The following is a 16,930-nucleotide window of genomic DNA, read 5'->3' as shown; positions in this document are numbered from 1 at the left end:
GGACTGGAAAAACTGGTAGAAGCCTATTTCTGAGAAGATCAGTTTTGGTTCCGGTGAAATGAACGAATATGCAAGGCAATACAGACTCCACGACTTATCATAGAAGATAGGTTAATAGAAGGAAAACCTACATTTATAGCATTTGTAGACTTAGAGAAAGCCTTTGAACGTGTTGACTAGGATAAACTCTTAGAAATTGTGCCTTAAAACTGCCATCTGGATTTTGAACAAAGGATACGAAAAAGAAGCAATAGTTGAGAAGGGAGTGAGATAGGATTATATCCTATCCCTGATCTTATTCAGCGTCTACATTGAGCAAGCAGTAAAGGAAACTAAAGAAAAAGCTGGAACCCAAATTAAAGTACAGGGGGAAGAAACGATAACATTGCAATTCTGTCAGAGAAAGTAAAGGACTTGCAAGCGCAGTTGAACGGAATGGATCGTGTCTTGAGAGGAGGATACAAGATGAACGTCAAGAAAACAAGGAAAGCGGAATGCAGTCGAATGAAATCAGGTGGCTCCGAGAGAATTAGTAAATGCAACATTAATATTAGCGAGTTGGTAGTCGATGGTTGGAGACACAATATCGATGTTACAGTCTACGGAAACCAGTTCATAGATGTTGACCTCTGATGGAATCGCGTGTGCGATGTAGTTATCTCCTCGGCCTCAGTTAAGGCCCGAAGATGGTGTATTGAATCATCAAAACTCGTATCTACATAACGAATAACATCGAAAGGACGGCTTACAAACGTGAACGGCCGAATTCCCTCAGATCTTCAATCAGAAGGATTGACTAACTAACTAACTAACTAACTCCTCCCACACAGGCCATGAAGGCCCAAAGGTACCGACCGGCTGCCGTGTCATCCTTAGTCCACAGGCGTCACTGGATGTGGATATGGAGGGGCATGCGGTCAGCACACCGCTCTCCCGGCCGTATGCCAGTTTCCGAGAACAGAGCCGCTACTTCTCAATCAAGTAGCTCCTCAGTTTGCCTCACAAGGGCTGAGTGCACCCCGCTTGCCAACAGCGCTCGGCAGACGGGATGGTTACCAAGCCCGACAGCGCTTAACTTCGGTGATCTGACGGGAACCGGTGTTACCACTGCCGCAAGGCCGTTGGCCAATCAGAATGATGGATATACAAAAACTAACATTATTAATTGATTTCTGCTATTTGGGCAGTAAAATAACATATGATGGCCAAGCCGCGTGGGATTAGCCGAGTGGTCTAGGCACTGCAGTCATGGACTGCGCGGCTGGTCCCGGCGGAGGTTCGAGTCCTGCCTCGGGCATGGGTGTGTGTGTTTGTCCTTAGGATAATTTAGGTCAAGTAGTGTGAATGCTTAGGGATTGATGACCTTGGCAGTTAAGTCCCATAAGATTTCACACACATTTGAATATTTTATGATGGCCAAAGTAGAGACGATATGAAATGTAGACAGGGAATGGCACGATAAACCTTGCTGATGAAGTGAAATTAGTTCACGTCGAATATAAACTTAATTGTTAGGTTGTTTCCTCTGAAGGGATTTGTCTGGAAAGTAGCCTTCTGAGGAAGCGAAACGTGGATGATAAGCAGTTACACAAAAAAAAAAAAATAGAAGCCTATGAAACTTTGTGTTACATAGGAATGCCGAGTTAGATCGGAAGATCGCATAGCTAAAGAGGAAGGATTCAATAGAAATTGAGAGAAAAGTAATTTATGGCATAACTTGATTAAAAGAACAGATTGGCTGATAGGACACATTCTGAGACCTCAAGGAATTTTCAATTTGGAATTGGCTGGTTGTTGTTGGTTGATTCGTTTGGGGGAGGGACCAAACAGCGAGGTCATCGACCCCATCGAATTAGGGAAAGATGGGGAAATGAAATCGACCGTGCCCTTTCGAAGTAACCTTAGAGGGAAGTGTGTCGGGTAAAAATTGTAGGAGACCAACAGACGAATGCAGTCAGAGGTTTCAAATGGATCTAGGTTGCAGCAGTTATTCGGAGATGAGGCTCGCACAAGATAGTGTAGCGTGGAGAGCTGCATCAAACCAGTCTTCAGACTGAAGACCACAACAACATGTCCAGTGCAAGCTCTGTCACCCAAATTTGTCCCTCTGATGATTTATACCATCCAACTGAAAATTGATTCACAGTCTAATCTGTACAGCAGTGAAAAAGAAAAATATAAGGATATCCTAATCAAAGGTACGACAGCCTCTGAGGCAGATTTTGTCGTTCAAAAATATTTTTCTGCTGTGGACCCTGTTTGCTACTAAAGTAAATAAATGCATTCGCTTTACTATTTTGCGTCAGAATGATTCTAACAGTGTGTGCCAAGCTATAGGTGGGACTCAGAGCTGTCGCTTACAGCCGTGTACATCATTTGTTTACATCTTGTCGGTTGGTTGGTTTGTGGGGGTTGAAGGGACCAGACTACAAATGCCATCGGTCCCTTACATATTGTCCACTTAAGACGTGGATGTCACAGTCCGTTGACACCAATGTGTAGGGTAGAAAGGAAACGTTCTCCGCTGACTACTGGTGTCGGTCACATGTCAGCTCTTCCGGAGTGAGTGGCTCGGCGGCGGTTGCGTCGGCGTCGGCAGCGGGAGGCGGCGCGCCGCTGTGGTGGGGGCGGCGTCGCGGCGGTGGGGGCCGCCAGCGGCGGCGGAGGGGGCGGCGTCGCAGCGGTGGGGGGCGGCGGCGGCGGAGGAGGGGGTGGCGTCGCGGCGGTGGGGGGCGCCGGCGGGCGGGCACGTGCGCAGCCAGAAGGCAGGCGGCGGCGCAGGCGGCCACACACCGCCACCATGGTGCAGCGCCCGGAGAATGTACGTCATCTTCCCGGCTGAAGAAGTCGTGGATCTCACGCTCGGCATCGTCACCGAACCGCGCCACCACGGGCTGCTCTGCCCGCACCACCGAAACCTTCTCACAGGTGAACCATTTCGTCTACACTTTTCTTTTCTCTTAGCATTTATCTTCACCTTTTCCCATTTTTGCAATTTTTTGCTTCACCAAACTTAGTGTTACACTACTGAAACTTGCGGGTTGGCGCAAGTAACATTTTCTCGCTCTGAGAGCTTCACTGTCAATACAGTGCGGACTAAACCGTAGTAATTCCAGCGGAGGTACTGAATTGTCGTACCTTATTTTATCCTGATAATTTACAAATGAACTTTCACCTGTCTCGTAGAAGAGGGACACAATTTAGCTTCAATTTTGAGAGTCAGACACTGTACGTAAAAATGTGACAGCAAAAATTTTATTGTTATTGCGTTAACGGCCACGGGGAATGTAGAGCAATACGTAAACTCGCGTGGAATAAATCGAGTATATATGTCGTTTACATTTGTTCCATCCATACAATAATATTGGTACGTGGGAGTAATCACTGAATTTCTGTAAAGTAATGAGGTAGAGAATGTGGCGCTGGGGCGCTATCGCGGTCAGTTGCTCCACAAGTGCGACGCTTGCTTCTTGGCGCCGGTGAGCTGCTAGTTGGCACGTGTGACCCGCCACTGTTGTACGGCGCCCAAGTATTGCTGACGCTCGCGGGCGAAAAAGAGGGAAAAAAATTACCTGGCCCTGGTATATATTCTCCGGCTCCGCGTTTCGAAGGAAACAATAGGGAACCGCAGGTACGCAGATTGCAATGCAGTTTAAACAATGGAGTTTTTGATAGTGTTGTGTGTGTGTATATATATATATATATATGTGTGTGTGTGTGTGTGTGTGTGTGTGTGTAAGCTGATTATTTGCGTGGCCCAGTGGGAGCTGGGGTACTATTTATAACTTCCTCTTCACTTGCGAGCCACACTGAAAACTAACTACCTTTTGTTAATACTGATGCATGCAAGTGCAATCGTGGCTACCGAGTAGGAACGAAATTATAAAACAACGAACGAATCTTGCAGTGAGACGGAAGCGTGACTGATGGAAGACGTTCGTCTGCAGCGCGTAACGACGTCTACCGCAAAGTAGGCGACAGTAAATACGCTATAGCGGTTTCCAAATACTATAAGTGTGTTATATTCATGAACTTCGACCTTCTATCCGCTTCTTTTATTACTTTCAAGCAACATCTCTCGTGTAACATTGGCAGCTTAATTGAAAGCTAAATTTTCTCGATGACTAATATGAGGTGCTCGTAACGAAACATTAATCTACTGTTTTGAGTTACCTAAAACTTTCAGTGTGTCGGACGTACTGCTAGAATCTATTCAGTGAATGATATATGTGTTAGGACTGCTCTTCCTCCTGTGTTTCTTTATCGAACATAAACAATAGGTTTTATACTTTCTGTTAGGATTAAAAATTTCCATTTTCCAGCTATACTTTCATTTTCCTGTACTGCTGAGAACAGGAGAACTGGTCATTGAGAAAATGTTATCTTTCTTCGATTGAATGATGTGGAATGCGGACAGATGAAAGGGATATGTCAGTTGTTTCATACTACCTTGCTGGCAAAATATGATGGTGCGGCTATGAAATAGTGAAATACGGTATCACCATAAATAAATAAACTACGACGATTATTCCCTTTTCTGTAGTTCTCACTGCCTAGTGTACATATACAGTTTTTGAGTTTGCGCCTTTTCATGCAGACTTGTTCCTCACCGTGTCTTTAGGAGGAGTAGGAAACAGACACAATGAAGAAAAAGAAACATATATCTTTCTTGAGTCTGTAACATTATCGAAATAAATTGAGAAAATCTATCAAGCACGTACAGTACATTAAATGAAATTCAATTTTCTGTTGATGTGTGTATGTAGTAGATGATAAAGCTATTGCTTCAAAACTGACAGTTATAAACTTGTCGAGAAGGAAGTGTACTACAGATTAATCAAACATTAATGACACATAATTACTGTCCCAGACAATTAATGAAATGCGTAGAATATAGTGTTAACTACGCATGTATCGTAAAATTGTGGTTAGTTTTTATTAGATACTTTTTATTCGCTTAAATACTCTAGAAATCTTGGTCTACAATGTCCATCCGTGTCTTCATCAGTTCCATATTATAAGAACGGGTTCATTGAGAGATGCTATGCAGTTTGAACTGCTGGACTCGAATGGGTGTTCAAGTTACCGTCTAGTTTGTGCTAATTGGAGGCGAAATTTTCTCTTGCACCGGTTAAAACTTTACTACAGTTAGTAAATAAACCACAAAACTATGCAGCCCATTGCAGAAGTGTGAATTTCCTCCCTATTCTTCCCTAGCTGAGGTTCTACTCCATCTTTAACGACCTCGTCAGGGAGTACGCTTTGCATACCACCTTTATTCCGAAGAACAGTTCTGTCATTCAGATCTGTTTAAACGAGGTGGCGCAGTAGTTAAGGCAGTGGACCTGCTTTCGGCCATTCATGTTTTGGTTTCCCGTGGCGAATTTCATGAAGTTTCTTTGAAAAGGGATGCGGTCGTTTTCTTGCCCAGTGTGAGTTTGTGCTCAGTCTCTAATGACTTCGTTGTCGGTTTGATGGAATCTTTCAGTGTAAACAATTTTATTAAACTATCTGTAGACCTCTTAGAAATCATTTTCACCAGCCACAGAAAAGTGAAAGGTAAAGGAAAGAATACGTGATACAAATTCAGGATTTTTCACCGCATCAGTGAAAGGATTTTGCGACTGTTATCAAGAATTCCCATTAAAATTAGTTTCCGAACGCTACTAAACATAAAAAAAAAAACAATAAAGGATTTCCAGATGTTCAAACTGCACACAGTTGTCACTTTCTACTCATGCCACTACCGTTCAAAGGGCACTTGCTACATGAAATTTGACGGTTAAATAATTTTGCAATTTCAAATCAAAAACTTAATTTTCTGTTACGTCACTGAGGAACTGTCAACAGCAGAATCATTAAACGGTATGATTTCTATATGCTTTCTCTTTGTCTTATACCCTTCACAGTTCTGGAAAGCATTTCAGGACAATAACTTTTCAGTCTGAAGCTGCGAAGAACTTTTTTTTAATGATTTTGTAATGCCTTCAGCTGTCATTCTCTTTATTTCATGTTCAATTGTATAATTTCGGCCTAAGAGTATTTTCAAGTATTTTATGGACGATTCTTTACTGGTGTATTATACCATGTGCGTCCTTGCTCCTATGACTACATGTAACTGTCATAAAATAAATTACAAAATAGCGAAAAACTTTTTCTAATTTATTTTATGACATTTACATGCAGTCATCACAGCAAGGACGTACACTGCATAATATACCACAAAAGAATCTTCTATAAAACACTTGAAAATGGCCTAAGGCCGAAATTGTACAATCGTACATGGAATAAAGAGAACAGCAGCTGAAGGCATCACGAAACCATTCAAAATATTTCAGGACAAGTTTGATATATTGATCCAATTTTGTCTGCGTCTTTTAATGGATATAAAAAAAAAGTGCGTTTACCCTTCCATAAGGGGTAAATGTTCTGATTCATTTCAGTATATACCACATGAAATAACAATGGAAATGTGCCTCTATTTTTTCGTTTGCACATCAAGGAATACAGACAGATGAAAAGGACATGATAGTTATCTAGTTTCTTTGGTAGTTGATTTTAGCGTATAGTAAAGGACATATAGCACTAAAAACAGATCTGCAGTAATTATAGCGGCTACAGAGGATAATGACAGAGCCAATCGCATGAACTATTTGGTAAGTACGTTGTCTTCCTTCTATCCATTTCACTCAGCGAATATCGGAACAGAACTCTTCGGTAGGAAGAATAAGGCAAGGATACTTTTCCTTTGACAACTATAGTACAAAATAAAATGGAAGACTCTCTGAAGCTCATTTCGTTTCTGATTTTACTTAAATGGGTGTGAAGCATAAAAATAGAACCAAAGCAATCAAAATATTTTAAAAACTTATATCGATCAAGGTTTAACTTAAACTGACGTACATTACTTATATTATTAATCTGTTCTTTCATATTGTTGCTCAGGATTCGTTAAGATCATTATTTTGCGTTTCGCGCCTATAAGTAGATTTAAATAGATGTCGTTAATTCTAAATTTTGCAATGAAAGCCAAGTCGCCATCCAAGGCAAAAGGCGCTTCACACATCACGTACGTGGGTTCCAGCATTGATGTTGGAGGCGTCATTGTCTTCTCTGACAATATACAAAATGAAGGCGAGAGTGCGCAGGAGCTGAACGGCGAACTATGGCCTTACAGGGACAGCCAGAGGTATTTTGACAGCTTAAATGATACTTGTGTAACATCATAATCGAGGGGGAAACCAGAAATAGAGAATGTGGAGCCGGCAGCGGCGAACGTGACAATAAATACACTAGTAAACGAATGATTAGCAACAGAAACGAATGAATTCTCTATTTCTGTGTCTATAGTACGTGACGATTTGAACGTGGACGTTCACGTTAACAATCCTCTAAGAGGCAATAGTGTTCCGATCGAGTTCCCAATTACGCCTCAAAGACATAAACAAAACATTAATATACGTCAAGGTCAAGTATATTCTCGTATAACGGTTGCAGAGAGCACTGTAAAGAAAGATTGAGGTTTAACGTTCAGTCGACGATGAGGTCATTAGAGATGGAACACAAGCTCTGACTAGGGTAGGATGGGAAAAACATTGATCCGTGTCTCCAGATGGGGTTTGAACCGCCTTCCTCCCGAACGCGAGCCGAACGTATTGCTACTCCGTTCGGTGAGAGGCGTGTAGGTTGATCATTCCTTTCAAAAAGAGAAATAAAGGAAATTATATGTGTGCACTGAAGTTGGAGGCGTGAAACGTTTAAGGTCCCGTCAAGATCGGGATCATTTGAATTAGTCAAGGACGTGGAAGGAAATGAATCTGTGATTGCATAAGGACACATCCCAGATTCCACCCGAAGATATTTAGAGAATGCACGGAGAACCAAAAGCAGTACGGCTGGACTAGGATATGAAGGACGGCCTCCCCGTATACGAGACCATTAACTTAACCACTGCACCCTCTTAACCGCGTCAGTTTTAGAAAGAACATTGCGAACTGACTGCCTGAGAATAGCATAGAACTGATCATTGACTTTTATCGAAATAAAAAAAAATGCATGGAAGGTTAGGGTGTAACATGTTATCTGTACCGAGTTCATTAAGCTCGTAATAAAAAAAAAGTTGAACTGAAAGCTACCTAGGAAATTAATAAGGGTCTCATGTGTGAATAATGTTTATGTGTACTATTACTTATCGCAGCTCCTTTATATGTTCCTCTCTGTGTGTCTCTCTCTCTCGCTTTCTCTCTCTCTTTTTAAGAAATAACTTCATTAACAGTGAAGTAGAAGGCTCTTGAATAATCTAGTCGTTAACTTCTTTTATAGCAGAACAACTGTTTATAAATGCATTGTTTAGTTCCTTTAACCGAACAACTGAAATCTACACGCTACCTTTATGGGACAGAAGTCTTATTGCTTCATGAATAATTGCCGTCATTTGGTATACAGATCTCTCGTTACTGGATTGACAGGGTACTGATAGTCCACGAGGAATCACTGCCATGGCCCTCGTGAATATTAACTATTTTATTCTTCACTACACCATTGAACAGTAAAGTGAATGTTCTCGTTCCCTTTGATGCGTAACGCGGAAACTTGGCTTCTAGCACGTAGAGTAAATTCAATGATTTCATGCAGCTATTGTGCAGTATGCAACATAACATTCGCATTTCTAGCCATGATCAAACGATAATAGGCAAGGCTTCAGATACTCAAGTTCTTCTTAACGTATTTCACGCATACTTTTTCAATCGCAAAGACCTAGTTATTTTCATGTTTCTGTGTGGACAACTGTCGACTAAATTTCTTGCTGGCTCGATTAGTTCACACATTATTATTACATAATCATCTATTTTCTACCGGTCTATACACTTTCTATTTGCTAACAGCTACTGCTTGAGTGGCCTGAGTCATTTTAGTTACTTTTAATTTTAGTATTACTTTGTTATTGATTTGATATGCAATTTTTAAACATCTGGTTTCAGTGCTGTTCAGCTAATATTAAACATCGAATCAAGTAAATAATGACTGGTACTTATCGCAACTTCTCATTACACTGCTATCACAATCGTGAATGGCATTAAAACGATACAACCGTGAGAATATAATGATAAACTGCTGTCGTTGCAGCAGAAACATTTAACCCATTGAGTCAGCTGTGACCGTCTGCGCACCGTTATCCTAGATGAGATGGGAGCGCTATGGCAGTCAGAAATCAGAAGTCGAAACGAATCGGACAAGTAAATACGACAAAGCTTGCATGTCCTTCTGGGCTGTTTGAGGCAAACAGTAAAACAGTTTGGGAGCCGACTGTGCTTCATCTATTCAGTATACGAATTTGAACATAATGGACTTTATTTCGTTCAAATACAAAATAAATCTTTCACTATGTAGCAATGTGCGGTAAAATGAAGCTCGTTTGATGATGAATATTGTGTGCTTGGTTCAGGACTCGGTCTGTGATATTTGCCTTTCGCAAGAAACATTGTGTCAGCTGAGCCACGTGAACACTCAAACTGATCGCTTAACGTACAATTAAAGACACTGGATTCGTATTAGTGAAGAACGCGGTTCAAGTTTTCGCACGACCCTCCTGTTTCAGTGTTTTAGGGCTGTCCTCAAATCGTTATCCTCCGACAAAAAACAGGGTTCTCTCTAAATTCACTTCGGTCTCAGACATTAAATTCTCATCTTCCATCCTTACATTCCGGAATATCAGTTCTACGAAACGTTGTCTAGAAATGAGCTTCCTTCACTTTCCCACTAAATTTGCTAGTGTTACTCCAATGGAATCATGGAATGTTTCTACTGAAACATGTATTAGAAACTTCAATGTGTGATGTAAGAACGTTTGGAATTATTACGAGCAACCGTCTTTCCACTGTTATAACGATAAAGGTGTTACCTTGTCCTTTGAACTGTTCATAGTTTTCCATGTTTGCGTGCGAATCTCCGTAAGCTAAACACAAAAAAGTTGTAGGTTCGTGTCATGACGCGGCGCGCTTTAATAACATCTACGTGATGGAACTACAGGAAATGCTTGAAATTCATACAACACATTACGAAAGATGGCATCCCCTTTCTGGGATACTAGTCCGGTGAATGACGCAGGAGGGTCCAAGTGATATTTGTGAAGCAGGAGGTGCCTCAATACAGACAACACCGGGAAAATCTAGCATAGTCTTCTGGAAATCGAAATCGGGATGTAGAGATAAACACCTGCCACATATGACAGAATATGCCATGTAAATTAAGCGTCTCACTAATTTGAGTTGTTAATTGTTGAGAAACTTGCTGCCATTAAAATTGTATGCCGATACAGCACACGAAACCGTACCCTGGAAATAACCCTCAGGCTTCGAGTATGACATTTTCCTAATCTTTTTTCTGGAGTGCTAGTCTAGAAAATAACAGAGGAGAGCTGTGTGATGTTTGTGAAGCAGGTTCAAAAATCGTTCAAATGGCTCTGAGCACTGTGGGACTTAACATCTGTGGTCATCAGTCCCCTAGAACTTACAACTACTTAAACCTAACTAACCTTAGGATATCACACACATCCTTGCCCGAGGCAGGATTCGAACCTGCGACCGTAGGGGTCACGCAGTTCCAGACTGAAGGGCCTAGAACCGCTCGGCCACACCGGCCGGCTGTGAAGCAGGGGAGCGCCATATATAGACATTCTAACACAAGAAAGGTCAAGGATGGTCTGATAGAATCGCACTCGGAATGATCTGTGGAGAATCTAAAGGAGGACATCTGGACGTAAATTTGAATTCTGCTATCTCAGAACACGAGTTGATTGTTTTAACCACTGCACCGTCTCATTGATTTTAGGATAGCGTCTGTTTAGCTGTTTTTCTACCTAAGTATGCCGAAGATAAATGTTAAATCAGATTGAAAACCATATGTCCCCCTTGTGCGCAGCGGTCGTCGAATATATGCTATGGAGGAAAGAACGGTAATCGATTGCTGCTGTTTTATAAATGTTAAATTCTATCAGCTTTTTTCTTCCATACGCAAATGTGCATAATTCACTGTCTTGTTAACGGACTCCAGAATCGAGAAGAAACTTGAGCTTCATCAGATTGGCCGCGAACGTATTGTACCCGACTCCAGCCTGACAACGGTGTAACATAATAGGCATGAAACCAAATGACGGACGCTTGTTATAATGTGTAGACGCAATTATAGGAACAACTTGATGGAATCTGAAGCATCAGAAGCGTAGGCGAGCCAGCGAAATGGACACTGTAAGCGCGTGTAATTTGACAGCTGGAACGCTGCATGCAACTCCATCCCACAGACTGATATCCGGCACCAGAACAGCACAACGCATCGGCATCTGCTTGCCGGCATTCAGCATTCTGGCGGTTACATCGGTTATTAAGGTACCAGCATTTCACATTTGCAATGGCTTTTCTCGCGCTTGTACTAACCTGTGGTCTTGCGACGTGAATCACTTAAATATATTACCTAGACAAATGCATTTCCGAAATTTCATTACTCTACGTTAACTATTTTTTGGTGTTGGGATTTTTTTTCGTCAGTGTATGTAGTGCAGATTCTTTGAACAAACAACGGTGACCAGTGGTTAGAAGAAACAATAAGTCACACTCATCTACAACGAGGGTAGTAAAAGTGATACACGTAATTACTGTTTAATACCACTGAGATATTAGGATACATTCTGGTCTTCTGTTCTCAACTTAGTGAGGTCTCTCGAACAAAATTACCGATATGACACCCAACATACATTACGAAAAAAGCCATCGGCAATGCGAAACCCAGTAAGTGCTTTTCTCCCTTGATACAGGAAATCAGGCGGAAGCTGCATTTCTCGAGTTCCGAAACGCATTTCATTCAGTATAACTTCACAGCTTATTAAGAACGTACAATCATACTGGATATCTACTGGATATCGAACAAAATTTATGACTGGATGGAGGACTCGTTGCTAAGGACGACGCAGCATATTTTCTTGGATGCAGAGTCTTCGACAGACGTAGAGGTAATTTCAGGTATGCCTCAGGGAAATGGGTTGTGAATCTTGCTGTTCGTCTTGTATATTAATGGCCTAGCAGGCAATATTAAGGTAACAGACTTTTTGCAGATGATACAGTTTCTTTAATGAAGTATTAACAGAAAAAAACCTGCACAAATATACAGGCAGATCTTGCTGAAAACCCAAGGAAATTCTGGTCTTACGTAAAATCGGTAAGCGGGTCGAAGGCTTCCATCCAGTCACTCACTGATCAGTCTGGCCTGGCAACGGAAGACAGCAAAATGAAAGCTGAAATTTTAAATTTTGCATTTGAGAAATCTTTGACGCAGGGGGATCGTACAAACATACCGCCGTTTGAGTCTTGTACAGATTCCCGTATGGAGGACATAGTGATACACATCCCTGGGATTGTGAAGCAGCTGAATGGGTTGAAAACAAATAAATCGCCAGGTTCTGATGGGATTCCAATTTGGTTTTACAGAGAGTACTCTACTGCATTGGCTCCTTACTTAGCTTGCATTTATCGCGAATCTCTTGCCCAACGTAAAGTCCCGAGCGACTGGAAAAAAGTGCAGGTGACGCCTGTATATGAGAGGGGTAGAAGGACGGATCCTCAAAATTACAGACCAATATCCTTAACATCGGTTTGTTGCAGGATTCTCGAACATATTCTCAGTTCGAATATAATGAATTTCCTTGAGACAGAGAAGTTGCTGTCCATGCATCAGCACGGCTTTAGAAAGCATCGCTCCTGCGAAACGCAACTAGCCCTTTTTTCACATGATATCTTGCGAACCATGGATGAAGGGTATCAGACGGATGCCATATTTCTTGACTTCCGGAAGGTGTTTGACTCAGTGCCCCACTGCAGACTCCGAACTAAGGTACGAGCATATGGGATTGGTTCCCAAATATTTGAGTGGCTCGAAAACTTCTTAAGTAATAGAACCCAGTACGTTGTCCTCGACGGTGAGTGTTCATCGGAGGTGAGGGTATCATCTGGAGTGCCCCAGGGAAGTGTGGTATGTCCGCTGTTGTTTTCTATCTACAAAATGGTTCAAATGGTTCTGAGCACTATGGGACTTACCATCTGAGGTCATCAGTCCCCTAGAACTTAGATTTACTTAAACCTAACTAACCTAAGGACATCACACACATCCATGACCGAAGCAGGATTCGAACCTGAGACCGTAGCAGTCGCGCGGTTCCGGACTGACGCGCCTAGAACCGTTCGGCCACCGCGGCCGGCTTCTATCTACATAAATGATCTTTTGGATAGGGTGGATAGCAATGTGCGGCTGTTTGTTGACGATACTGTGGTGTACGGGAAGGTGTCGTTGTTGTGTGACTGTAGGAGGATACAAGAAGACTTGGACATGATTTGTGATTGGTGTAAAGAATGGCAGCTAACTCTAAATATAGATAAACGTAAATTAGTGCGAATGAATAGGAAAAAGAACCCCGTAATGTTTGAATACTCCATTAGTAGTGTTGCGCTTGACACAGTCACGTCGATTAAATATTTGGGCGTAACATTGCAGAGTGATATGAAGTGGGACAAACATGTAATGGCAGTTGTGGGGAAGGCGGATAGTCGTCTTCGGTTCATTGGTAGAATTTTGGGAAGATGTGGTTCATCTGTAAAGGAGACCGCTTATAAAACACTAGTGCGACCTATTCTTGAGTACTGCTCGAGCGTTTGGGACCCCAATCAGGTCGAATTGAGGGCGGACATAGAAGCAATTCAGAGGCGGGCTGTTAGATTTGTTACTGGCAGGTTTGATCATCACGTGAGTGTTACGGAAATGCTTCACGAACTCGGGTGGGAGTCTCTGGAGGAAAGGAGGCGTTCTTTTCGTGAATCGCTACTGAGGAAATTTAGAGAACCAGCATTTGAGGCTGACTGCAGTACAATTTTACTGCCGCCAACTTATATTTCGCGGAAAGACCACAAAGATAAGATAAGAGAGATTAGGGCTCGTACAGAGGCATATAGGCAGCCATTTTTCCCTCGTTCTGTTTGGGAGTGCAACAGGGAGGGAAGATGCTAGTTGTGTTACGAGATACCCTCCGCCACGCACCGTATGGTGGATTGCGGAGTATGTATGTAGATGTAGATGAAGATCTCGATGAGAGTTCGAAGTGGCGCAAAGATTGATCACTTGCTTTAAATATTCAGAAATTTAAAATGGTGCACTTCACAAAATGCAAAAACGTGGTATCGTATGACTACAGTGTCGGTGAATTGCAGTTGAAAACACCAGTATGTAACAATTTTTGGGGAAATGAAGTGGAATTATCATACGATAACCCTTTTCCATACGCTTCGCAGTCGTATTGGTGTAAATCTAGACTATTTCATTTCTGTGATTCTTCTGAGAATTATGTGGCAGTTTCAAACGTGATGTGCCTGAGGGCTTCAAAGGAAGGGAAAGTGTTTTGTTCAGCGATACGCAGTGTCAGAGAGATTTTGAGATAATATGCATGTAGCAATTCTGATTATGGTGGCCACGCATCGTGGCACGGACTCCACGTGACACCGAATTCGATGAAGTTGATCCAGCTCTACGTACACTGAATATCCGCTTACTACGTATCGACACAAATATTCAAGAAGAGGACCGACGTCGGGAGACTTGGGGCTCCACATAAGACACTCATATATGTGTGCTGTTCCTTAAAAGTCATTGTGATACATGTGAGGGTGATGAGATGACACATTGTCAGTGCTGATCGTCCATGGTGCTGTAAGCGAACAAACTCATGCATACGATCAGACGGTAGTTCCTGCATCTTTCGCTGGTGAGATACGACGGAAGATATACTTGGTAATCAATACTCAAATGAACGGTGCTGTTTTTGCACCGCGGATTCATGCCTTACCTGTAGACTTTGACGTACTTGTACTTTGCCCATGGCAGGTACTAAAGTGTTCCACGAATGATCGGTTCAGGTGAACTTTATCTATAGTGTTGAGGATACAGCGGCGTTCTTGTTGGCCCTATGTTAATGGCTGTGATACCAGAAGTTCCGTGTGCACGGAACGGCTCCTGTACTCCACAGAAATGATGTGGTTGTTCACCAGCTCTAGTCCTACACGGCTGAACTTCCGCGTTACATGTTGCATTCTGGCCCCTGTATTGCTTTTATCATCAGCGAGATTCGACTTTGACGCAATCAACAATGTGTTCTTCTCCACGGTGTTGGAGTCTGGTGAGGGTTATTTTTACTAATACAGTCTCGACTCGGTGGTATGTGAACCTTGCACCTGCACAATCTCGCATGTGGAGTGTTCCAACGATTATGTGCAATTATGTCAAACGTATTGCCCACTGTGCGCCGCTGTATTGTCATTCCGACGGCCACTTTTACGACATCTCACTGAACTGCTCCATTCGCCGTGGTAGAAGGAACTACCTGTAATTCAGTTGTTGTTCAAAGGAGGCTATTTTAAACTAATATGCAAGTATGAAGAATTACAGTCCTTGAACACGATACAGTCTTCAGCAATTTCAATAAAGTAGTCGGTTGCCGACATCGGCTATTTTGTGTGTCATCGGACGAACATTCGAAATGGTGTGAGTATAGCACCATGTTAGTGTGTTGACATAATGCTTATTATCTTTCCAGACGAAGAGAGTTTATATGTGGTCCATAATAACCTACTTAACTCACAAATTACAAAAGCAAGCCTACAGTACTCTTAAGTTTAAAATTCTGAGATAGTATGACCATCTCATTTTCTTAATACATCATGATTTAACCTGAGAGGAACAAAGAAATGTGTAAAGATGGTGAAACAGGATGTTCGATCATATTATGTAAATCAGTTTTGAGAATGAAAATTTCACTTTGAAGCGGAGTTTAGGCTGTTTTGGAACTTCCTTAAAAATTAAAACTATGTTCCAGATCAGATTCGTGTCCTGTTCCGGCACACAATTTTAATATGTCGGGAAGTTTCAATTACTCTGTTGTGTTCGTACAAGGCATAGTATCTGTCGGAGTCGTTTACTTATGCAACTATCTAAATAATATATAACGATTCCATTTCAGAAGGATCAAACAATTTGCAATAACTTTTTGGAGCATATTATGTAAATCCACCTTTACAGGCAAGAATATTGATATATCGATACAAGAAGTAGCATTTCTCGGAGTCATTGCTAGATTCGTAATGTAAATTACGAAGCAGAGTGTAAAAGTTTCTTGAAACGTTATTCGAACTCCTGCTTTTATTCATACTATTTACGCGATTAGGCAGTCACGGGCAACACAGTCTCAATCAAAAGCGAAATTTTAGGCGTAGGTAGGTATTCTTCATATATTGCTCGAGTTCTCTACTTTTCCGGAAAACTTGTACATGAGAAAGCAAACAAAAGTATTTTCATGTAAGAAATCTTCATCTTGTTGCAATACACATATGCACGATAATAGGAAACTTTGTATTGGCCTATGCAGCAAATGAAACAAAAGATAATGTTCTCCATTAGATGGCTGCAAAAACCAATTAATAACTATGAGATAAAATACATTAAATCCACAACGGTAGGCAGTAATACTGTGCAGATTACATTTTCAATTTGGGGAATCGTGGTTGTTATAGGTCCTTCCGAAAATTTCAGGAGCTAGTAAACGTAGTGTAAGGCCTTTTGGAAACGTGATGGGTATTACTCTGTAATTGGACGAAAGCTCTGGATAAACATGACGAAAATTGCCATCTACTAGCGCATTATCTTCGGTGAGACGGTGGCGTTCGATTTTGTCACGTAAGGAGGAACGAGGGGATCCAGAGTGGGGCATCAAAGTGCTTACAACAGGAGCGGAGTGTGTACATGGGCACTGGGGATTTCGTCGTTCAGGAATTAGAGAGCGGAAAAGGCAAGTTTTATGAGCAACATCTCTGGAAGGACGTGACACGCGACAATAAGCTAT

At 41.9% G+C, this 16,930-nt stretch overlaps 1 protein-coding gene across 1 annotated transcript in view; it reads left to right on the top strand.

Annotated features, from left to right (window-relative positions):
• The first annotated feature begins 2,770 nt into the window (after nucleotides 1–2,770).
• Nucleotides 2,771–16,930, top strand: part of LOC124722183 — a 275,257-nt gene continuing 261,097 nt past the window's right edge. The window contains exon 1 of the mRNA XM_047247382.1: nucleotides 2,771–2,928. Within this exon, the coding sequence (XP_047103338.1) occupies nucleotides 2,820–2,928 (109 nt within the window). The 5' untranslated portion in view covers nucleotides 2,771–2,819. The remainder of the gene's footprint in view (nucleotides 2,929–16,930) is intronic.

The sequence above is a fragment of the Schistocerca piceifrons genome, chromosome X, assembly GCF_021461385.2.
Source record: "Schistocerca piceifrons isolate TAMUIC-IGC-003096 chromosome X, iqSchPice1.1, whole genome shotgun sequence".
Classification (NCBI taxonomy): domain Eukaryota; kingdom Metazoa; phylum Arthropoda; class Insecta; order Orthoptera; family Acrididae; genus Schistocerca; species Schistocerca piceifrons.
This window is presented reverse-complemented; position numbering and strand designations above follow the sequence as displayed.